Here is a 24,379-nt window from a genome sequence, read left to right as displayed (position 1 = left end):
AGCTTAGACTGCTCTCATAATCTAATACAAGAACGATAATACCATGTGTTTGTAGGTACATGTCTTTCTCTGTTGTGCAGAAATGAATCATAATTGTCTGTAAGCAACATATCTTTTTTCTCTTTTTAAAGTTCACTGACATTTACTGACTCAGGATGCCCAGTATTTCGTAACTCAAATGCTGTATCACCATGTTTTAAAAGGAAGGCTCTAGGATGTTAGTCTAACTGACTTTATTAGCATCATCTGTACTTTAAGAGTGTTCTCACATGGTCAGATCAATAGCACATGATTTAAACATTATCATGCCTTTTACTGCTCAGAAATCTTCACAGGGTGCCACTTCACACTTTCACAGAAGAGTGTATTTCAATGTTTTTATCTGTCAGCCAAAAAATCCCTGAACAACAGAATCTGAACTGGTCTTATTTCTGAGAAGTTTATAGACACCTTAGTGTTAATCTGAAAACATAATTGTGCATATTTTTGATCACATGCATCATTTCTTTTGGTGGAAACCTGACCATTTATGTAAATAAAGACTCATATCTAAGCTGCAGGATCAGGACTTGAGGGTCTAGCTTGTTCCATTCACTTGAGGAGGATAATGGTGCACCCCTGCACTGGCACAGGCTGGACTTCACCAGTTCTCCCACAGTCCTCTTGTGGCAGGTCAGAATTTTTTGGCTTTATTTTGCCTTTGATTTGAAGTTAAGACAAGCACCTGCCTGAAAGACAAATGCATATATGTCACAGGACTATCAGAGAGTCTTCCTGGAGTGATTTAAGTGACATGACAGCAATTTGGTGTATGCTCCTAAGCCAATGATCAAAAAAATAGCAACCACATTTCTTCAGGTGTCTGGTATAGACCTGAGGCATTAAAAGACTGTGGAATTTTTTGCGTGGTGTCATTAAGAAAATATGGGAGAACTTGAAAGTAAAATGTCACCTCACTTGTGCCTATGTATCAATATCATTAAAACATAGAATCAAGGCATCATAACAGTCTGTAACAGATTTGTTTCCCACTATTTCACAAAGTTTGATGCCTTAGAAAATGAATAACAACTATGGATCTTTTAAACATGCAATAAATGGAAACAATTTTCAGAAAGTGTTCAGACTGTAATGTGGATCCTGTAACCTTATTATCAGAAAATGTTACTACAGAGGAGTTGCTAAGGGAAGAGGAGCAGTTGTGAGCTTATGTATAATTTTTCTATATTACTGTTGATTAAATAAAATAAGGCAATATTATTTCCACCGGTAAACCACAGAGAAAAAACAGGGATAAGCTTTGCTTGGATTTTTGCTTGTTTCCTTGTTCACCCACCCACAGCCCTGGCTGCAGCTTTCCAGAGACAAATGCATTGCCTGGTACTAAGTATATACAGAGAAAACACGCAAGCTGACAGGAAGAGTGATGGTGTTACTATTGCAGGAATAATCCTCAAATTGCATATTTGTATTCTGTTGAATGATTTCTTTTTATTTTAAGCTATATTATAGTGCCTTTTCCTTCTACTCATATTTTATAGATGAGGTGATACAGTTATCTCCCAGTAGAAACAGGAATTGGTAGGATGACATTCCTAGCAAAGGAGTAAAGCATAGATGGATGGAACCAAGTTTCTTTGCCGGTAATTTTGAATATTCTGGTGATGCTGAAAGACATTTGGCCAGGCATAAGCAACATGGAGCCACTCTTCCATCTTCCAGTCTTCCAGCAGAACAACAATGGGCAACAGTCACAAGCTGCAACAGGAAATTTTGCCCAGCTGTAAAGAAATTACTTTACCCATGAAGACAGTTAAGCACTGTAATGGGTTGTCCATGTTGTAGAATCTCTAGCCTTGGAAGTATTCAGAGCTTGACTGCACAAGGTAAATTATTCCCTTATGATCTAAATTACTCTGTGATTCTGTGAATTCAAAAATGTTTATAACATGGTGCCCAATGTTTTGATGTAGCAAGTGGTCTGCCTCTTTCCCAAATGAACTGCTCAGTTCTTATTCCACGATCCTTCCTCCTGCCATTAGGTCCCAAGTGTCTAGATGGCTACCTGCAGTTGACTTGGAGGCTGCCCAGCCTCTCGTCTAGGTCCTGCAGGTCCGTAAGACCCCAGTGCTCATTATTCCAGTGCTGTTGCCTTTGTGTAACCTTGCTGGAACAAGGACAAGCTCTGAAAGTATTACAGACCTTATAGATGCTGCTAATGATCTGCAACTTCATGAGCAAAATTAAAAAGTGAAATAGAAATATTTTTTTAGCATGGCAAGAGATGCATAAATAAAAAAACATGCCAAGGAAAAGTCAAGATTAATTTCTCATACCTATAATTTTTTATTCCTACTCTGCTGCTAGCAGACTCCAGAAAAAAAAAATTAGATAATATTGTTCCTAAGAGGAAAACAGAGAAAACCATAGTATTAAATCAAATAATGTTTTGTGTAATGACTTACCCAAGAGCTATGGAGTGAAGCGTCATTGCAGAACACAGAGAAAACAAATATTATTCTTGTTCTCATAGTTTACATTTAGTAGTTGATCCTGCTAAGTCACCTTCTGAAATGATGCAAACAGGCCTCTTGAGATGTCCCTGCATAAATTTAATGATGTTTTAATAAAAATCTCTAGCCACCTGCAGCATATATAGATTTGCCAAGGCTTTGGGGAAAAGTTTTATTTGCAGAGAAGGGTTATTTGCAACGATTTGGCAACAAAACCATCTGTCTGTATCTCCTCCACAGCCTGGAACTCTATTTTTGTCTAGTGTATCTAGTGAAGGGATGCAACAGATAAGCTGTTTTCTCATCTATAAGCCACATTTTTTCAGCGGCATCTTTAGATAACTACTCTGCAACTACAGAAACAGTTTGACCAATTGGAATGCACACTGGATTTTTATCTCTTAAGTAATCATTTTTTCTTATGAAAATAGCTTGAAAACCAACAGAATGTGAAGTTAGTTCAGATTCAAGTTGCCTTCCATTTGAAACAATCCTTTGATCACGACTGGAAAAATGCAGCATATCCTTGTCTAGTGCCAGGTGTAGAAAGGACGTAACATTTGAAAATCCTTCATGACACATTCTTCAACTTGCTATTTGAATATTTATATACCATTTACCTCTCTCATTCAGGAAGCCAAGATGATCTGTGCAGGAGAAGGCAAAGAAGATGCTATCATTTCACCAAGGACAAAAGATTATTTTAGCAAAGGCATTTCATGTTGTTAAAAAGTAAAAACAGGGGAAATTGTCACAGAGTCTGGTTTAAATACAAGACAGAAAGTAGTAGCACATCAAGAGCCCTATGCAATTTATATCTGTATGTTTTGCACTTCAACTACATTTAAGTTTTCATCTTTCATTTTCAGTATTGAGCAGCTAAGACGGAGGAAGCAGTTCATTTTTCACAAAGTATGTTTTAGGTTGCAGCAAACTCAAGAGGATTTGAGTAAATATGGCTTACACTCAGTTCAGCTTTTGTTCTTAACTGAGAACTAATTACACTTTTTTGGAAACATTAAACACGTTATGCTAGAATGCAATGTTGTAGCAAGGGGTGAGTTCTGTAACAAGTTCCATAATAGCAGAATGATAGAAAGCACAAATTTTTGAGCCTAAAAATCTAACAAGGGTTTCTTATAGTGCTCTGTCAGTAAAACTATGTTTTTTCCTCAGTGTATCTCCAAAACACTGCGGTTTCACTGCTTTCTGAAGGCTAGAGAATTATGTACGTATGGATACGGTCATGGACCCTATGCATCACGAGCAAGTATTTATGCTGTTGAAAGAACAGACTTGCTTTTAGTAGCATCATTTCAGCTTTTAATCACAGCTATGTGCCCATGGTAAAAGTCAAGTAATTTTTATTCAAAATGTACTCAACAGTACATTTGTTTCAAAAGGGTTAAGAAGCCATGATTAAACGTCAACCTATTAAGAGAGTCACAAGAAAAATGGCTTCATTTCTCGAATTGCTACATTAATGAAAACTCTGCAATATAAAAAGGGTTTAATACTGAAGAATTGCATGTGCCAAAGTGAGCTGATAGAATTTATCTTTGTTAAGTGACGACAACTGTGAATTTGTTCCCACAAAGGAAATCTTTAACTGGTGACAGCTAATTGAGAAAGACAGAACACAGTATGAAATTTATTTCCACTTTCCTCCTCTGCAGAGAAACAAAGCCAAGAGTTTGGCATTATTTCTTCCTGAAGACATCCTCAGTAGCCTATTTTACATTGATTCATTGCTATTCAATGCACTTGCTTTCTATTTATTCCAGTTTCACTGTAGCTTTAGGTAGGCAGTAAATCAGCCTCACTCATTGTACACATTTAATTGCCTATCTATGAAACAGGACTAGAAACCTGACAGATGGTACTCATCAACAAAGTAGCAGGGTACGAGGAGGACTGGATTTAGGTAAGGGTGGGAAGGGTAGTAACTAGAATGGGACAAACTTTGTTTAACACAAGGCTTAGTATTTGTTTTTGAGATTGACCAAAGGAAAAAAGATCCTCATTATTTTGTAAAAAAACAAGGGTGTCTGAACACAATATTTTGTATTCAGTTTAAACTGTTCTTGTAGATAAATATCATCTTATACCACCACACCTAAATATGCTTTTAAAATTTAAGAAAAAAAAGGTTTTAACAGTATGCTTTTCCAATCCCAAATCAAATAACCTGGGGATAATGCATTTCAAAAAATTCATAGCAGCATTTTGATACATCTGCATGTTCAGCTTTTTGCCCCTAAATTTTGTGCAAGAATCAGTTTAAAAATCAGTTTAAATCAGTTTAAAAAATACCTGGTTTGGTTTGTTTTCTGCCATGTTAGTTAATTAAAGTGGTTCATAAAGTGGTCTGACAATTGCCTGAGCTAGCAAAAGAGAGGAGGTGGGCTGTAGTGGGCTGTAGCACTGGGAACAGGGGGTGGAGTGGTAAGGAACAAGGAAGGCATCCCTCCCTGAGCAGCAGTGAGCCCCTTCCTGTGCCCACCAGACTGTAGCCCCTACCACTGCCCCACCAAGAGGCACTTGAGCCCTGCTATGCTTGGTGCTCATGAAGAAAATTCATGGTGTGGAGAAATTACGCAACTGACATCCATAGTTTCCAGCTTTTAGGGGGCATGGAGACTGCCAAGATAGGCTCTACCTAACATTCAATTTCTGCTTGACCTTAAGAGGGATGCAAATCCACAAACCCGCTTTACAAGGGGACGCCTAACCATCAAGCCTGTGGCATCCTTCAGGCTACAGTGCTGTGCTGTGAACCCCAGAGACTGGGACAGGGGGCAGTGAAGGGTGACATGCAATGCACAACTCCCATACATACGGCAGCTGAACAAGGATCTGACCATCCAGGCTCGCTGTGCTCTGCCCCTACTTCATTGCTCTGCCTCCACTTCATACTCAACACGTGGCTGGCCAGAGTCATGAATTGTGTTGATTTTTGTTGGAACAAAGCTCTGCGCAATTAACAAAAGGGCATACTTTAGGTCAGAGAAAATGTCCCGAAGATTCCACCTTTATCTCTTTTTTCCTCTGCCAACACAGGCAATTATAACTAGCTCTGCACTCCCAGGGCACCCAGGTTGCCAGTGCTGTCTGTGCTGTCCTTTCTTCAGACCCCAGCCTCTGTGTAAGCAGAGCTTCCAGCTGTGACTTCACACTCAGGCTTCCAGTTCCAGCAGCCCCAGCAGGACTGACTCTAGCTTTCACCAGCAGCCTGTGCAGCTCATCAGCAGTGGGATTCCTCAGTCCCTGTGTGATCCCAGTTTACAGGTGTGGGTGCCACTGAATGACTTCTGAAAAACTGGAGATTCATGCAACCACACCATCACTTCCCTCAGCTTACTAAAAATAGTGGCCTCATGCTTACAAGACATCATGCATTTTCTATTCCTGTGCAAGGAATCCTTATAGGAGGTGACTGTGGAGTCTGTCCGGCCCAGTTGCTTCTATCCAGGGTAACGCAGCACTGTTCCTGTCAGAAGGCCAAAACATGGCATCTAAAAACAGCTTCTGCAGTTGAAGTAACCCACACTGAAACGGGATTTTGCACAACAGTCATAAAAGGACCACCTCGTCAGACTTATTTTTAAAATTCTTTTACTGGTGGCAGACACATCAAACCCCACTCCACCCTGCAGAGGCACAAGAGCACCACAATGCTCCCCTCCAGAATGATACAGGAGATGTGCTGCTGCTGTTACTTAACACTGCTGCTATGTACATCTAAGCCTCTGTTTCAGACCAAGAAAACTAATGTTAAGTTTTTAAGAGAACTTAATTCATGGGATTTGTGGCTTTTTTCAGGAGAAAACACTTAGCTCTGATAACAACACAGCAGTACCTAAATTGTGAAAGGTTAACAGAATTCATTAGACTTGTAGATTGCCGGAAACAGATTTAATAACAGGCACCAACAGGGTGTTTTGATTGCTAATAGCACATCAGTCAGTGTACAACTTGCCACAGTCTCAAGTACCAAAATCTGTTTGCACCTGAAGCTCACCTGCTCTGGTAATGCCGCCCCTGTCAGTTCAACAGTGGCACCTGAGTAAGAGCCAGGAAACTCCAGTATAGAATGGGCTTCAGAAAGAGCTGTGAAACGTGAAGCTTCATGCAATCTCAAACGTGCAAGCATGATGCTCACACGTAACAAAGTGAGACAGCCACCTTTTCTACGTTTTGCATTTTGATCCTGTTGTATGACTACTTGAGCTTTGACTTGATTTTCCAATACAGAAATAAGACATTCCATTTTGTAAGTTTGATATATACCTCTCACATATAATTTTCTTTTCTCCTTGAGCAAAAAGAGGCAGCTTAAAAGACAAGTTCCCTGTGCTGGTAGGCTACAGAAAAATCACATTTTGTACTGAAGGTCCCTCTGACAAGCTCCAATCTTGCTATCTTGTCATCACTCTGCGTGAACCAAGCTACAATTAATGCATCTGTGGTGAGACAGATTACTTGGGTTCACATATCCCTAAAGAGCAGCCTTTGAAGATGTGAAAACTATATTCCTTTTGAAAACTTGTCCTATTCATAAGTTCTGCAGCGCAAAATGTGCTCAGTCTTCTCATCTTTACCTCAGCAGATGTGTTACTCTGAGAAGGCAAGAGAGCTCTGCAGAAATAAAATAGCTGATACTGAAAGGGCAGAATACAACCAACATCTGCATGTGAACTAGAACAGAGCAAGAATGCAACTGCATGAAGTTTTCATAGCAGCAAAGACTGGCTGAAGAAGGCTGGGAACAGACATTATGACATTAATTCCGTAAGAACAAAGCAGTCTGAGTGAGACAGTTTGTTCCCTACCAAATGTAATGTTTCTATATGGTGGCCAAAACCACCCGAGCTAAATTTGGTGCACCATATGCTTGGCAATGAGACATGAAATATTCTTCACATAGAAATACCAGAAAACTGAACTGCAGGTTCCCACAAATTCCCCATAATTACCTCTTCAAAACAGTTGCTTGAATACCTTTTCCTTAAGCTGACAGCTGAAGAGGAAAGGGAGATAACCATAAAGGGACATAGACAAAACCATGTTCCAAGTGTAAAGAAAATACTATTATTCTTCCAATTAGAAACTAGTGACCAAGCAACATAACTGATAAGTAAAATGTCCCTTGAAACTGGAAGGAAGGAAATAAGGAGTTCTAGAAAAGACGCAATGGTGAGAATAGTCTTGCTCCAGACATCAACCCTAAAGACAGCATTACCTTCAAACACATACTCACTGGAACCCTATAGGCACATACATATGCTGTGGTCAGTATCCTACACAGGACAAGATGGTAGCATTGGAGAGCTTGATCAGGGACAGGCTTTCCCACCAGAGTAAAGAGGAAAAATCCATACTCCTGGCCCTTGTGAGTTTTGGGCAATTAATATGCTCCATGTCTGAAGACACAGTGAAAGCTAAACATTCAGACCTCATATAACTGGGACTGATTATGGGATAAATTTTTACATGATCCTGTACCATTGGCAGTACCTTTGTAATGCTGGTTTGGCACTGCCCAGCAGGTGGGGCATGTGACCAGCAGAACAATCTGTGCTGACAAATTGCATCTCCTTTTCCTGGGGTGAACACAGCTTACCAGAGAACTACCCTGCTCCAGAGAAGCCGTCAGGGCCACAAGTTCATCTGCTTGCAGGGAGACACCAACTCTGCTGTGGGACATCTGCTTCCCCACTGTGGATAATACATTCTGAGGAAGAGATCCTGGCTCCACAGAAACAGGGATGCTTTACAATCATCACATTTGTGGATAGGATTTTGTCCTGATGGTATGGCTGGGGCACTGAACATGATGAGCACCAAACATCCCGAAGCACATGCATGCTGAAGGGTGTAAGCAACACAGCAGTGTACCATGAAGTGAGACAGGGCACTGTCATGGTGCAGCCACATCACAAGACTTTTCATGAAGGCAGACAAAAGATGCCAAAATACATGTCAAGGTGGTCACGGGAGAGTGGTTAAGCTGTTGTCTGGTGCTGGTTGTAGTGTGATTTTAATCAACTTCAATCCATAAGTAAAATTCATTTTAAAGGAAATTGCAGCATCTTCAATATCAACAGTATCTGTACCAAATGCATTCCACAGCTGTTTTCTGAGTGTTATCTTAAATATTACATTAGGATGAACAGTACTCAAACAATAAAGTATTTGTGTTACAATGTTCTATAAAACAAAGTATTTTGTGCAAAGAAATCTTAATGTGGTACATAACTCAGGTGCATTAGTTTCAGAGTGTAGCTCCATACCCTATTGTACTGGAGGACAAATGACAAGCCACACATCCAAAGACTAACAATTTTGAATTTTTATACAATGCACATAGTGTTATCTTCCACTATGGTACAGTGTTATGTACTTCAGATTTTAATCAAGCAAGCACAACCTTGATATACACTGTGGCAAACGCTACTGGAGATACCATGTTACAGGTCAGAAGTTGAAGGAATCTTGCTGTGAAATAACAAAGCTGATCATCTTCTTGGTAAGACATTTACCAGACTCTGAATCAAAGACATGGCAGAAAAGTTCTTGAAAAGAAAGTTACATTGTAAACCTGGTACTGACTTATACCCTTTAAATAAATTCACCTTCTTTAGTGATGAGCATAAAATTAAACATTTTGGGTTTGTTTTTTGAAGCAAGGCAACCAATAATGCATTTTTAAATATCAGTTCTGGTTATCTGCTGCCCCATCTCCCCAGCTTACCTGACCATGTTGCACTACAGGATTATTCGTCAGTGCAAAACTTCTTACCTACACAGATGTGAACAGTCACAGTATCGAGGTTACAATCCACCACTACTACCTCGCCGTTCGTGTCACCCTTGTGTCATCTGCCTAGATGTAGCATGGGAGTAAGTTGCTGTGAGTAAACGTGACCTGATCTAGCCCACATCTGGATCAGAGAAGGCCTCCACAGGGAAAAAGGATTGTTGTAACAGGATGGGCAAACATTCACAGAAGTCCTCCTAGTGGGTCCAATTAGTACATCCAGTTGAATTTCCTTGCTACCTGTTAATATGAAGCATTGTTTCTCATACAGCAGATGCCATGGGCTGCTGCAAGAGACTTATGCCAGAAGATCATCACTCTATAAACTCCCTGACTAACAGCACCTGTAGAGGTGCAGGTATTTAATCTAAATCAGAATAGAGTAAAAGAGGAGTTACATATGAGCCATTGCTGTTCCAGCACCAGAAAGAGGCCTTCTTGCTGTTCACCTTCTTTTTATTTTATGTTTGACACAGCTGAATTTCCCAAAAGCTCTTGTGGCTAACCTTCTTTACAAAGTATAAACACTATTCCATTCTTATACAAGAGAAATACAGCTGTTTGTTATATACACACACCTTGACAGCAAGTCCTTGAAAGAACAGTGCAACATGAAATTACAGAGCCAACACCCACAGAGTACCTGTTTAGCTGCAGGCCAGGAAGTCTCTGCTCAGGAAGGCAATCAGTTAAGGTAAAATGCTAGAACTGAACTCGTAACATTAGAATGGGATAATCAGAATTGTCTGACATGCTCTCATACCACGTATTAGTCATATTCTGGTTTACAAACTGTAATTGCTGCATTTCACTGAAGCCATCCAATATAGAATGGAATTGCTGGAATACATCTCAATGGCATAAGGAAGCAGCCTTGGTGGATGACACGTTATCGACTCTGAATTTTCAGACACGGAATATACTTGAGAGTAAAATGAAGACACAAGTGAGATCACACAAGGTTTTGGCAAGTATTTTTATGTTAACTGTTTTGGTTTATGACTTTTTATGGCTTTTTTGGTTTCTTTAGGAAATTCCTGCACAGCGAAAGGAATGAAGAATTCCAGAAGAGAGTTGACCTCCTTCAGTTCCAGACTGTATTCTGCTGCTATTTTCTCTGCAGTCCATATTTGAGGTTGAAGTTTATGATTATTAAGAAGTGTCAGAGCCTCCACAATGGAAATTTTGCCTATGGGAACTTTCTTAACATCTAGAGCTTCCAAGTGGCCTAATTTTGTAAGTCTCTTTTCCTCCTGTTTACATGGAAGATGTTCACCACCTCCATCTTTTACCTAATTGAGGGAAGGAAAACAAAAAGAGCTCAACAGCAGTTCTGTTTACTATGCATACTGTAGCAGCTAAATCACTTTGCTAAATATGGCGTTTCCTTTTAGCTTTCCCCATATTTATTTTTAAAAGCTTAGCCAGCCTAGCTTCTTCCACAGCTCTTCTATATAGTGTCAACTCCCAACCAAATGCTGAGAAGCTCCTATTCATTGCACTCTAAGTGTTGTATTGGCTTGGCAGCCCTTCATACAAGGCAAACTACAGATTCTGGTAGCCAAATGTAAATGCAGATAACCTAATATTTGGTACTGATTCATTGGAAGGGATAAAAAAATCATACAACAAATTGGTATCCTTCTGATACCACTGGAAAACTATTTCATGTAGTCTCTCTTCCCTTCCTTTTGTTTTCAAATTTTAGTTTTGCTGTTAAAAGAAATTCCTTCTTTTGCTCTGTCTAGAGAACAAGCTTTCCTGCTATTTTGCAGCATCGTATGGAGTTTAATTGCCATGACTACTGCAACATGTAGACACATAAAGTCTCTTCACCAAGGTCCCTTCGTATTTCCAAATAATTTCCAAACCAGCTTTGACTTCCACATATTTCTTTTTATTAAGATTTAACCAGTGAATGACACTGAATAAAAGGATATAATTAAGCCTTTCTTAAATTTAGAAGTACTTATATAGTAATCAGAGCCCACAGTCACTGATTATCAAACAGACACTCTGTATTAACTCACATGCTGAGAAAACTGATGTGGATGCTACAGCACCTGTGTGTCTGTTTCTGAACTACAAGGAATGTCTGGCCTGTACTCCATGTCTTCCTTCTACTTTGTGCTAAATCTGTGCTCGGATAAGGAATGATTTTTCAAATCTTAATTAGATCATCTGTCTCTGGGAATCTGCCGCTTCAGGACTCCCGAGCTGGTGCTTTCCCACTTACCACAGGCAGACATCCCAAACATACACAGAGGTGTGTAGGCATCATGTATACAATGCACAAAGTCATCAGGATAACATCAGGAATTGGAAAAAGTTTTTGTATTGTTTTGCCCACAAGTCTCTGTGATTACATTTCAGCTGAGCTCTAACAACTGCAAGCAGACATACCACAAGGGCAAGTCTTATGTGGCAGCAACCTCAGAGTAGCCATGGAATCAAGCAAAGATTTGTTCCACTTTTGGCTTTTTCTCAAATCTCTCTTGACAGACTTATAAATGAATATTGAAAGATACTGAAATTAAACCTTCAGCACTTCAAAATTAGAGCCCTAACCTGTGATGGAAATTAAGGATAGAAATTACTTGAAAATTTCAGGGAGGAACTGAAGAAATCTATTTGCATTTTAAATATTTTTAGACTTGAATACCATGTAAGTGGCAAATTGGAGAGATGTAGGGATTTTGCTAGATGACTATAAAAATTTTGTTGCTGAATAAAGCAGCTGGAATAAAGTAGCCCAGTAAAGCAACAGGTAAAACACACAAGCCATAGCACAATATGATGGAAAAGAGGACACTGAACCCCAGTCTGCATTTTACAAAGGAGTATGCTTTGCCTTTCAAACTAGAAGATTGCAGCCACTGGCAATAAGGAAATGATGACCATACAACCCACAAGATTATGTAGAAAAAACCTAAGGCACTTCATGAGCTGGATTAAAAAAAGTCTCTGCACTGTAGAACATTAGCATCACTAGTTAAACACTCCATTAAAATGTAAACATCTTTGTCCTCTACCACATCCCTGCTCCCCCAGCAATCCAAATGTTTTCTAACAACTCAACAAATGACATCTGGCAAACTCCTTTATCTTTGCAAAAGGCTGGAGAACTATCCTGCCTCATAGGAAGCAGAAATAGGAATTTAGGTGAAAAACAATATAAGATCAACTCAATGTTAAAAAGGAAGACTGTGTCAGCATTTACAAGCTTGTATAATCATAATCTGTCACATGTTCAAAACCCGGGGTCAGACACAGTCAGTGCTATTGATGTATAGAAGAGTAATAAAACCACCACTTTTATCTAACAAAAAAAGGTAGCTTTTATGCACTAAGAGCATTTTTCTTGACACAAACTGTGCTGAGTTTGAAGACCACAAAGCTGATGCTGGTATGGCTCATACAGAGAGATGCACTCACCCGCACTGGTGGATCTCTGGACTCCACATAAACATCTTTTAGCAAGGTGAGGAACCTATCATCCTTTCTGAGAACTTCTTCTTTTATCTCTGGGCTATCTAAAGGCAGTGAGAAGAAGAAGGGAAAGGAGGAAAAAAAAAGGAGAAAAGATTGATCTGAGTCAAATCGTTTCCTTTTTGTTAGTTCTGCCAGCTCATCGCTTCCCCAGAGGCACGGCATGGCTCCCGCAAATTAACGTGTTCTCTTGGGAAGGTGTCATTCTTCCCACAGCCCTGACCTTAGCGACACCGCTTCACATGGTGGGGCTGGGCCAGTCAGCCGTCACAGCACAGCGGGAAGCACAGCCTGTGGTACGCTTGCAGCACTGCCTCAGCAGCCGCTCCCTACTGCCACCCCAGCTACTGCCCCCAGCAACCCCCAGCAGCACCTCCACCAAGTGTCCCAGCAACCAGCCCCTCACCCGCCCCATCAACTGCCCCAGCTCCTGGCCCCATCAACCACCTCCACCGACCGCCCGCTGCGACCGTCCCAGCAGCAGCCTCCACCAACCGCGCCATTAACTGCCCCCAGCCCCCGCCCTCATCACGGAGCCCCGACAGGCCGCCTCCATCACCTCCCTCACGCCGTTTCCCGCTGGGACCCCCCGCCCCCGCCAACCGTCCCACAGCCGCCCCGTCACCGCCGCCGCGGCTCCCGGCATGCCCCGCGCGCCCAGCCCCGCTCTCAATGTCAGCGGCCCCGCACCGGGGGCTTCGCCGCCGCCCCTCGCCCCGCAGCCGGCACGCCCCTGCCCCTCCTCCGCCCGCGCCACGGCCCCGCGCCGGGCCCACAGAGGCCGCCCCCACCGCCGGGGTCGCCCCGCGGGCAGGCGAGGCCGGCACTCACCGGCCATGGCGTCCGGTCGGGCGGTGGGGTGCCGCGGCGCGGGCGTGGGCTTCTCCTTGCTGATCTCGCGGCTAGCCCGGTTCTCCACGTTAAAATTCCGGAACACGCGGGTCACCCGCCCGCCCATCGCCGCCACCAGCCGCGCCTGCGCACGGGGCAGGCCCCGACACGGGTTAATGCGCCGCGCCGGCGAATGCACCGGAAGAAAATCGGCCGAGTAGCGCAGGAAAACAAACAAACAAGCGAATGAGAACTACGGGCAAGGCGGTTCGCTTTGCACTTCGTACGCCCCGGCGGTGCCTTCTCCTTGCCCTCGGCGCTGCCTCCGACGCTGGCCCGGGGCGGCGTTGGTCGTGCCGTGGCTTTTCTAAACGCGTGCGTGACCGGAGCCCCCGCATCGGGCGGGTCCCGTTGGGAATGCTCTCAAAGCCGCGGGCTGCCCCAGAGTTTCCTTTTTAGCCGTGGTGGCTGGCGTGAGCCCCCGAACACGTCATGTCGTGACTGTCGCCACTTTTTTGTCGGCGGGGATAGGCGCGGCTCCAAACTGCAGGGAGGGACATTTATTTCTCCCGTACTGTTGAGAATTTGTAGGCTACACAATGCTTTCAGGGTGCAGACCCTCTTTTTCAGCTCAAGCAAATAACCCTTCTTCTGACTTTGCAAAAGTTGCAAAAACTACTTGTGAGGAAATACTGAGGAGGCCTTGAGCCATGCATGATAAAGGTAAAATTGTAGACAGAATCTAAATTGTTGAGGTGGAATCATCAGTTCGTAGATTCAAGAAGCAAAGTGTGAAAATATACAGAATCCTCAGAGAAAGGAAGGTAGGAAGAACAAGAGTAAGAGCTATTGGCCTGATGCAAAAAGCGATAAAGCCTGATGGTTGACTACTTTATTCAACCACGACTGCTGATAAGGTGTTTTACCAACAGAGATCATTGACACTTCAATCCCAGCTGCTGTGTCGATAAGTAATTCCCTTATGGTTTGAAATTGTGTATATGCTGTTTGCAGACTCTTAGTGCCTTCTGGGCTGCTAGTTAGTGCATAGTAGTAGTTGCCTGAATGAAGTCACCTGGAGTGAGAGTGTTAATGAAGGGCAGAAAAAAGACCAGGCTTCTTCTTGTGGTTTTTTTTTGGGGGGGGTGTTGTTTTGTTTTGTTTTGTTTTGTTTTAAAGTGGGAAACATCTTTTTTTCTGCCCTTGCATCTATCTAGTTGTTCTTATTATTGTGGGTATGCAAAACTTGGGGTTTCAGAACTTGGTCTTCTACTAGTAGCTTTATTTAGTAGTAACAATTACGATGTGATCGTTATCAGGGCTACATTTAATGCTGGATTAAAGAATGACAGTGTTTTCCTTAGAGAGAAGTCAAATAGATTTAGACAGACAATGGAGACAAGGCAACATAAGCATGGTCTGTGCTGGATTTCTGCTGTCTTTGGGAAGCAGGAAGGTCCAGTTTCTCCACTTGTTTATTTTAAAGGCTCTTGTGGTCTGTAGGATGATAGAAACATGTTTTTGTTCTCTGGTTATAAGCTTTCTGACCCTGTCTTATTTTAGACATTGCATGCAAATGAATTAAGAAGACAAGTGATATAGTGATAATAGGAAGCTGTTAAAATCTGCTGAAGTCGGACTGGTGACAAGTTTATTTAATTATCTATAGTCAATTACTTGCTGACTAAACCTGTGTTCTTGAGTCCAGGATTTGATACTTTTGTAAGTGGTGAGTCTGTCTGTGTGGCTATAATGGAAAAATCCACATGGATGCCTTTGGTGGTTGTAGACCTTTTATAGGTACTTCAGCATTTCTCTGAGACGTATCCCTATTGATCTGTCTGCAGATCAGCCATTGTGCCAAATTTGGAAACAAAGTTTCTCCTTCAAAAGCTAAGAACTCACAGCTTCTGGGATCAAACTCGGCACAGGGCTTCTGTCTTCGTAAAGCCTGAATGTGATTAACACTGCTATAATATTTACTGACAGCAAAATAAATTCACCAGAAGGCAGTAAGTTAAAAATAAAGAGTGATGTCATGCTCTGCCTGTCACTTCCTACCACTGAGGATGGAACAAAGCTGTTCTTTTCATGTATAAAGACACACCAAAAGTACAAGATTTTTATTCTGAAGAATCTTTCTTAGACTGTACCAAGCAGAAGAACTGAGATTGAAAAAAAATATGTATTTTTAATAATTTGGTATTTTACCAATGTGACCATGTTGATATTAAATATAAATAATCAAGAAGTTGGATTTTTTTTTCATATAAAGCATCTGCAAGTGGGATGATTAAAAAATGAATGTATGTGTATTCAGCTTAGATAGAGTTTCAAATGGGATGCATTTTTCTTGAACTAGGACTCTGAATTTTTCCAGGTAATTTAAAAATAACATAACATAACAGCCCATGAGAAGAACACAGGCTATCCAGCTGAGTTCATATACACGAGCAGCCTGTTCTCAATGCCGGGCAGCACCAAACACATCAGAGAAAAATACTGTAACTCCCATGATATACATGTGCCATGGGCTGCCACACTAGATCTCCTTTTTATCCTTTCATACCTCTTAGGAGAGACATTTCTAAAGCTGCTGTGCACCTGGAAAATAAAAAGTACATTTGTGACGGTTCTTTGAATCTTTTTAGTTTTTCATTCCAGTTTTGATTAGATGTTGTGTGTATTTTTTTCTTTCTCAGCTAGTTCTGTAGCTGAGTGGAAAAGGAGAAATTAATTTTGATAGTTAACTAGCATCAAAAGTCTGATTGACCTATTGAAAATTCCCTTTAGAGAAGGGAGGAGTGTCTTGTCATTAGCTTGTGTTACTGTGTGGTACTACTAAGGTTTCTTTGCTGTCTTCACTACTCAGAAGATCAGGAGTCAGAGTATAAGTCCATATGGGCAGGTAATCTCAGTGAAATAAGAGTCTTTTTTTGGTAACAGGTGCCCAGCTAGAGAATCTTAGAGAGGAGGCAGGTGAGGTTTGCTTCGTGATTTGTGGTCTGGGAATGGCACAGCAGTCAACCACAGAGGAAAATTAGGAATGCCCTAATACAGCAGCAGTACAGGTTTATATTTTATTCTGTCCAGATTTTCTACCACTGACACTGTTTTCCTCTTCTTTTTGTTGTTGTTTGTTCATAATTGATGTCAGTCTAAATGGATACTTAAGCAACTTCATAAATCATTAGGATTCAGGGAATTGAGCCCTCTATCCTGATTACTGGTTTACCAGTAAACACAATGAGAGCATTGATCCTTTTGTTCCTTATCTCATCAGTGTTAGGCAGAACCAGAGAACACAGAATTAACAAGAATTGATTATGAGCCAAGTAAAAATGACTGTCCTGCAAGTTTGTAAAGGTGAACTCAAGAGAGATGGACTTACTGATGGATCACTTTTGCCTTTCAGTGATTTTTGGTCGTTCTGTTACTTAATCTGGTTTGTTTCTCTGTTACTGGTTTCAACTGATCCATCATTTACTGGCTTCTGAAGTATCTACAGAATGATCTACATTGAAGGATTTTGCTTAATTCCAGTCTGTGATCAGAGTGTTCCTGAACACTTGCATATTTTCAAGGCTAGGTGGCTGCAGTGCTTTATTTAAAGGACTTTTTGTCAAGTCCTTATGTGGATGAAGTTTATGGCAAGTGCAGCAAGCTCAGTGTTGCAGGCTCACACACCAGGCCAGACAGATCACTAGCTTCTTGTCAGATAGTACTAATTGCAAAGACATTGCATTTAAATTCTCCTGATTGACTGTGGCTTGACATGCCTGACATAATCTTCAGTATTTTTCTTGTCTGATTGTTGTATCTCAAGAAGCAGTTTACTTTGAGTTGGAAATGCACAGTAGGAGCCAGCATATTTGAGAATGAGGCAGCCTGGTACTGGAATTAATTAATTTCATCAGTTACACATGCCTTTTTACTTCATTTTTACTGACAGGATTCAGTACCCCATGCTCTCTTCTCAGTGGCAATACTAGCTGAGACAACGTTCAGCCTTATTATTTCTTGTAACCCCGACTTCAGTTCTTCCCTCTTGCCAGAGTGAGGATGTAGGAACACTTCCAGAGCAAACAACATTGCATAGATTGTCTGATTTAAGAAAGAGAAGAGCTCCCTTAACTTTCCGAAGCTGTATCAATCACTGATGATTTCACTGTTCCCACAGCAAGCTACTGGAAACACAAGAGGAGAAACAAAAGGCATATGACAGGAGGAGTGCAAATACCTTGGAGTGGTATTGCTGCCAGGTTGGTTGGTTGGTTGGTTTGCTTGTGAGAGTTTGCACTTTGCTGCCAGATTGTTTTCCTCCAGCAGTGACAGAAACAACTGTACCAGCTCCAGTGAGGGGGAGGTGAACCAGCAGTGGGAAGAGACTGGGTGGAATGGAGAGGTGGCTGGCTCATCTTGGGCTGGCTTTGCTGGTGCTCTAACATGGCCCAAGACAAAAAACATCCTTTGTACTGATTTGAGGCAGTAACAGTAGCCATGATTTTACTGCACTGCCACTGCAGTAGCTGTCTGATAGTCCAGAAGATAGCTGGTAAACAGATTCAGAATATTAGCTATTTGCTGGAGTTTCTTTCATGAAATATAACACATAAAAAATAACAAATGTATAACCTATGTGTGCTGGCAAGATGCTCTTCTACAATAATGTAATATTTTTCCATCCCCAAAGGATATTTCTATTCTCTCTATATGGTTTTAATTTATGATGATGCATAACTATTTATACAGGTGTGATGCATTTTGTGTACATAACTTTATAATTTAGTTCTATTATCTGTGACTTGATGTATCAAGGGATTGATTTTCCATGCTTTTATAAGTAGTTGCAGAACCATTTGTATTTATTCCTTTTACACTTGAATTGCATCCTTCTGCAATTTGCAAATTGTGTATTTGCAGGTGTGAATTACATGAAAAACTGAAGTCTGTTTTATTTACCTATGAGGAGCCAAATTTTGTGCAGAATAGGAAATCCAAAATGACCTCAGTGAACACTTCTAAAACCATTTTATATATATCTCAGTCTTAAAGAAGGCTTATATATAGATCTTAAGAAGCTGGAGAAGTTACAGTGTGGTTTAATAGCTCAGTGGCTTAATCAGTGTTATGCTGGTTAAGTAGCATTTGAGTCCATGTCCTATACCTGTATTCTTTTAGACACAGTAGCTAAAAATCTGCCTGGCACACACAGAGGATTCTTTGCAGATATTCAAGGAATACCATAGTGAGATTACACAACTTTCCTGGCTGATTCCACAAGCCATTTCAAGTCCTCTAATTTCCAAAAAGCAAATGTATCTACACTAATGCTGGGAGAGGATTCTATTAGGGGAAGCTGCCAGACTGCAGAGCAAAGAAAATGTGACCATAGGGTTACAACCTACAACCTTTAATTAAAAGCCTTGAAGTAAAGATGAATGTGCAATATTGCATTACCAAAAGATAAACAACAGAGCGTGATTAGAGAAATATATCACATTCATTTATCATTTAGTCCAAGAAACAAATGAATATTCTAAGATACGCAGTCACCAGTAGAGTTACAATATTAAAGTCTTGCTGATTCAAACAATTTTTTCTTAAATTTCTGGTTGAAATAACTTTATTCTAAACTCTAAGTAGCAACTGTGTAGTAATTGACCTTAAAACATGTAAAACAGATAAAATCCTATTGACTTCAATAACATTTATCCAGAATAGGATAAATAGGAATGAAAATAGTGGGAAAGAATCCAAACCTCTCTACAAAAATCTGCATTTTAAATGAATCAAAAATTCTTAGAATTTGGAGTGTAATTCAGTGAGGGTCAGGAAAAAAATTCACGAGGGAAGATTCTTCATACCTATGTTCTGTCTACTACATGGGTTTTGTTTGTTTTATGTCTTACTGTGAAATACCCTGTGGAAGCCCTTAATTAGAGACACAGTTTTAGACATATTGATGATCAGGGCAAAATAGATTTATTATCTACTTGCTTCATTTACCATAAAATACTATGTTTTATTTGATTTAGGAATATACCAGTATGGATTTTTATGTAGCACAGTGTAACAGGAATAATGTTCACGACAAAGGATTTGGTCTACACCTAATGCAGTATTCCTAAACATATGTCACAGAGAAGGATATAGTTGAGACAAATGCTGGATTTTTTCAGTTAATTTTGCATTATTCCCTGATATTATACTTTATGTACACTAATACAGAAAATTAATTACATTCTTCCTCCAGGTCTTCTGAGCATTTTCATTTGTATGTATCACCATTTACCTGTGTGATTACATACCCAAATTGTGCTGGTAGAGAATGCATTAAAGAAAGAAGAAAAGGTTTCAATGATACCAACACGTGACTACCAGTATTAGAGTTCAAGTGGAAATAATTACTGAAGTTAGAGAGCCCTTTTGTGTGCCTCTTCTTTCCACAGCATCAAAAATCTCGGGGCAGCATGTGGGACACAGATGTATTTTGAACAGTTACATTTACTAATTATATAGAGAGATACAGTGGTTAAACATGCAAGTGTCGGGTTGCTCTGGGGGCTACTAAAATACACCATTAAAGAGATCCCCAAATATTTAAAGTACTGCCTGTATGTACTAAAAGTTCATTTTTAGGTTGTATAATAAGGACATGATTAAGCTTCAAAGCTCCAGCATTTTAATGCAGATTTACTGAGACTCCTTGAAGGCAGAGCTCTTTCTTTATGTAAGATGTCTTTGGGATCCTGATGAAGCTACCACACTTTCCTGTATACATAACAAAATACAAAAACAGTGTTCTCAAGCATTAGTTCAGGAACTCTGTAGGTACTATTGTACTTTTTTGGGCTAGAAAATGCTGAAAATGGTCAAGTTTCCTTTAGTCAATAAACAGTTTGTCAGGGTGACTCACGTTGTTCAAATATGAATTAAGGAATTCTCTGCAGGGTATACTGATAAGTGATAACAAATGATAAATTTCACATGCACAAAATTGGTAGAAGTTAGTTAAAGAAATCTCTCTGAGCACCTCTCTGTGCGACTAGGTCTCAGCATCTAAGAGCTGCCAGGAGATGAGGTTCCCTGCTGTACCTACAAGTAGCAGGTCTCAGCCTGTGGATGACAGACTTTAAATAATTCAGTACACTGAGTTACTCCAGAGGAAATGTCTGTTGATGGCCTGTCTGAATTACGGCAGCAAAGCCTCTCTTGTCAGAAGTGCTGCCAGACTCATCAATGGATTGTTACATGGGCCAGTTTCATCCTGGTGTAAAATCTCTTGTCAGCCTGTAGAAATGATCCCTGCAGGGCATCTCTCTTTGCAGCATGGGGAAATTCACCTCTCACCCCAAGGACAATTGAGATTTTTAGAATTCTGCAAGCTGCTTCTGCAGTCTTTCACTTTTTGTTCAGACATCAGAGGGAACATGCTAAGTTATTTGTTCTTGTTTAATACTTCAATCTGTTTGGAAAACGTGGGTCATCTTCTACTGGTTAATTGCTCCAACAATGATGTGTTTTCATTTTTTTCTGACACCTGTGTGGATGTACTATATTCTGGTTTTGGGCATGGGGTTGAGAAGCAGAACTACAGGCTCTTCTCATAGGAGACAGGACAATATCGATTTCAGAATCTGTCCTCTCTCTCTCTTTTCAAGTGCTGAAATGCACATACCAGTGATCCCCACTAGCTGTTGCAGCTCCCAGTAACAAAGCAAGATACATTTTTCTCTTTTTAATGAATGGATGATGTCGACCATTGCCTTTTGTTCTTTCTATTGATTCACATGTATTTCAGGCTCTTCCACAATATCCTAAGACAGGTTAGAAAATGGAGTGGAAAGTAACACTGCAATTTTTAAAACAGCAGTTACACTTTTTGCTAAAATTAAATATTTTTTTCAGATGTTTTGTTTTTCTGAGGCATAAATAAGGTGTGGGTTGTTTTTTTTTTTGTAGTGCAGTGTATAAATTGAAAATAGAGAGTAAAAAGCTAAAGTATAGTCAGAAAATGTGTAATTAAAAGCTATTATGAAAAATTATGAAAAACTGTGAAAGTGTGGTCCTGTTTCCTAACAATAGGAAAAATCTGAAAGGTTTAAATTTTGATACTTTTTACAACTTAGCATTTTATTAATGCCTTATGTGTGTTTGCCAGAGGCGACCATACATGTATTTTTTTTATTGCCCCTGTAGACTGGGAGTTAAATGGAAACAATATTTGCTTTAATGCTAACAGTTTATCTGGTGTTTCTGATTTTGCAGGTTATTCCCACTGGGCAAAACAGAAGATGACTTCAACGACTCTTCTGAAGGCATCTTGCTCATTTGGGTTCTGTTCCTATCAAACTGTATACATAATCCCCTTTTTTCTGGACAGCAGGAAATAGGAGATAGTTTCCGTGCTCAGTCTCAGGCCCCCACCAGGCAACATTCACTCACCCATGTACACAGACACACAATTGTATGCTATTGTTGCTTTTGTGGGCAGGAGGGGCTGTTGTCATTATAGCCCTTGCTGTCACAACCCTAATGTTTCATTTAATGACTTCCATAACCTGTCTCCCTCCAAGCTGCTTTTTGTATCTTTATCTCAAATTACAGAGTGACTCCCCAGACAATTTTCAACCCTCCTGATTTCAGACCAGATTATTCAACTTCCACTCCAGGCCTCTCATTCTGGTGAATAATTTGAGCAGTGACTTCAGTTGTTTTGGATAAAATAAATTTTTAAGAAAAGGGTATTTGACTGTAGCTGGAATGGAAGTAGGCTATCATTCCTAGTAACCTTAAATAGGATTTAGACTTTTTCATAAATCAAAGGTACCTCTCATGAAAGTAAGTTGCAGCCTTTTAGTGTCTCCTGCACCATTATGACTTTTCTGTCTATATAAGCAGACAAGTGCCTGGTTCCCAGAGTGGAATCCATCATCCTGAAGTTAATTTCAAGTATCTTTTTTGTGTGCTTACCAGACGCAATTTAAAGCTGCAGTCTAACAGTGCATTGTCTCTAAAGGAGAATCCTTCTTCTGCCAGTAGCCACCCCTCAGCCCCCTTGGTAAGAAGGGCTCCTCTGCCTCCGTGGTAAGCCAGTTCAATCCACTGCCTGTGCAGAAAACCACTCACTTTCTGTTCTTTTATTCTATTTTTTTTTTCAGATACCCCTTGTTTAAGAGGGTGAGTAAGAAGCATAGCACATATGTCTTCCTCAAGTACAGTCATGATCCAGAAAATGGCTGAGGGGTTTCAAGACTGGTATCTAAAGTAGTGATTTTATCTTTCCTAATTTGTCAGTGACAAGAAGAGGACTTCTAACTGATGTGCTAAGGATCTTCCTCTTTGTCCTGCTCTTTTGTCAAATCTTTGGTTTATTGTTGTGTTGCTGGGGTTTTTTTGTTTGTTTGTTTTTTTGTTCTAGCATCTCTGATGTTTTATAGTGATGAAAAGAGAAACATTGTGCTCTGGACTAGTATGCCTGTTAAAAAATGATTGAGTTACAGAAATTCACCTCCAAGTACATACATACATACAGAACTATTCCCACATATACTAGATGGATTAACAATTATTACACCTAAATCTGATCTCTTATCAAGGTAGAGCAAGTCTTGGGCTACATGGCCAGCCTGTCTAGTATTTGATGTATGGAGCACCATTTCTTGTCTTTCATCATGATCCAAATGATAATATTGCAGACCACCATGCATGCAGCCTAACCAGTACAAGGAAATTTTGAGAAAGCAAGCATAGACCCTTCAGAGAACTGTGTCTCAGTCTCTCATTTGTTGGGCAACTATGCAGAGGTATTTTAGAGTGGCTTTTGCAGTATTCAGATACTTCCTTGGCTAGTTAATATCAAGAATGGAAAAAGACATAACATATATTCTGGAAAACATGGACAAAAAAATAAAAATTAAAACAAGCATGCTCCTTATCTCTACTGGTATTTTTGTGACATTCAAAGTAAGCAAATTTGCATACGTGTGGAACTTGCACCTTCTATCACCAGTTATATGATTGATTAAAGATTCCATCCTATTTGAAAAAACAGATTTCTTTTAGGAAACTGTCTATTCCATATTTCTACTGTTCCTTAACTAAGGAGTTAAACATTGGAATGTCAGCCTGTCAGGGTTCATTTACACTGTGTTAGGTGAATCTTTGGTCTGAATAAGTAGAGTTACTATTCTGCCACCAGTGTGACTAAGAAAGTTCTTCCTTCACTGATTTAACAGCACCAATCATGCACATGAAAATAACAGGCTTTCAGAAACTGAGGTTTCCATATTGCCCAAGCACCCCTGTGAGTGGACTCATCTGTTCTGTGAATATGTTGACTAGAATATCTTCTGTTTCCAGTGCACAAATCCTGACAAAGGTGCAGGGGTCTTAGTTCAGACGCTGAGGAGCTGGAGTAAGCTGTGACCTTGTATCGCTGGTATCTACAGAACATCATTATTTTGGATATCTACCTAGTTCTTCCTAACACTGTCTATGAATTCATGCTCTCACAACATGAAGCCATACAGAACTTTCAATAATGCCCTAAAAACCACAGAGAGCTGTTAGAACACATACTGAGAAGGATGAAAGGCTGGTAGCATATGCTGAAACAACCTAAAAGGTAGCAAGCCTCAAACTGTGAGTGCTGGGTGTAGCAGCCTATGATAACTGAGTTCTGCAGGTGCTTTTGCATAGCGAAATGCTGGAAGTCCTTGAC

At 40.4% G+C, this 24,379-nt stretch overlaps 1 protein-coding gene and 1 long non-coding RNA gene across 5 annotated transcripts; one reads left to right on the top strand and one right to left on the bottom strand.

The window, feature by feature from the left end:
- Nucleotides 1–8,841: 8,841 nt before the first annotated feature.
- On the bottom strand, nucleotides 8,842–13,876 carry NDUFAF4 (NADH:ubiquinone oxidoreductase complex assembly factor 4). 2 transcript variants are annotated; one of them, XM_039569480.1, is made up of 3 exons: nucleotides 13,426–13,483; nucleotides 12,769–12,866; nucleotides 8,842–10,625 (listed from the first exon to the last, which is right to left on the bottom strand). In XM_039569480.1, exons 1-3 carry the CDS (start codon nucleotides 13,466–13,468, stop codon nucleotides 10,311–10,313), a joined length of 456 nt encoding a protein of 151 aa, XP_039425414.1. In that variant the 5' UTR covers nucleotides 13,469–13,483; the 3' UTR covers nucleotides 8,842–10,310. The 2 variants fall into 2 exon arrangements, with proteins under 2 accessions (XP_039425414.1, XP_039425413.1); XM_039569479.1 differs by lacking the exon at nucleotides 13,426–13,483 and adding an exon at nucleotides 13,654–13,876 and having other exon boundaries at nucleotides 8,851–10,625.
- A 188-nt stretch (nucleotides 13,877–14,064) lies between these two features.
- LOC104692058 lies at nucleotides 14,065–23,593 on the top strand. 3 transcript variants are annotated; one of them, XR_752306.4, is made up of 3 exons: nucleotides 14,065–14,376; nucleotides 17,834–17,915; nucleotides 21,925–23,593. It is a non-coding gene; the product is annotated as an uncharacterized LOC104692058 (long non-coding RNA). The 3 variants fall into 3 exon arrangements; XR_002045902.3 differs by having other exon boundaries at nucleotides 14,065–14,477; XR_002045894.3 differs by having other exon boundaries at nucleotides 14,065–17,915.
- Nucleotides 23,594–24,379: the final 786 nt, after the last annotated feature.

The sequence above is a fragment of the Corvus cornix genome, chromosome 3, assembly GCF_000738735.6.
Source record: "Corvus cornix cornix isolate S_Up_H32 chromosome 3, ASM73873v5, whole genome shotgun sequence".
Lineage (NCBI taxonomy): Eukaryota > Metazoa > Chordata > Aves > Passeriformes > Corvidae > Corvus > Corvus cornix.
Note: the sequence above shows the minus strand (reverse complement) of the source record. Positions and strands in the feature narration are given on the sequence as shown.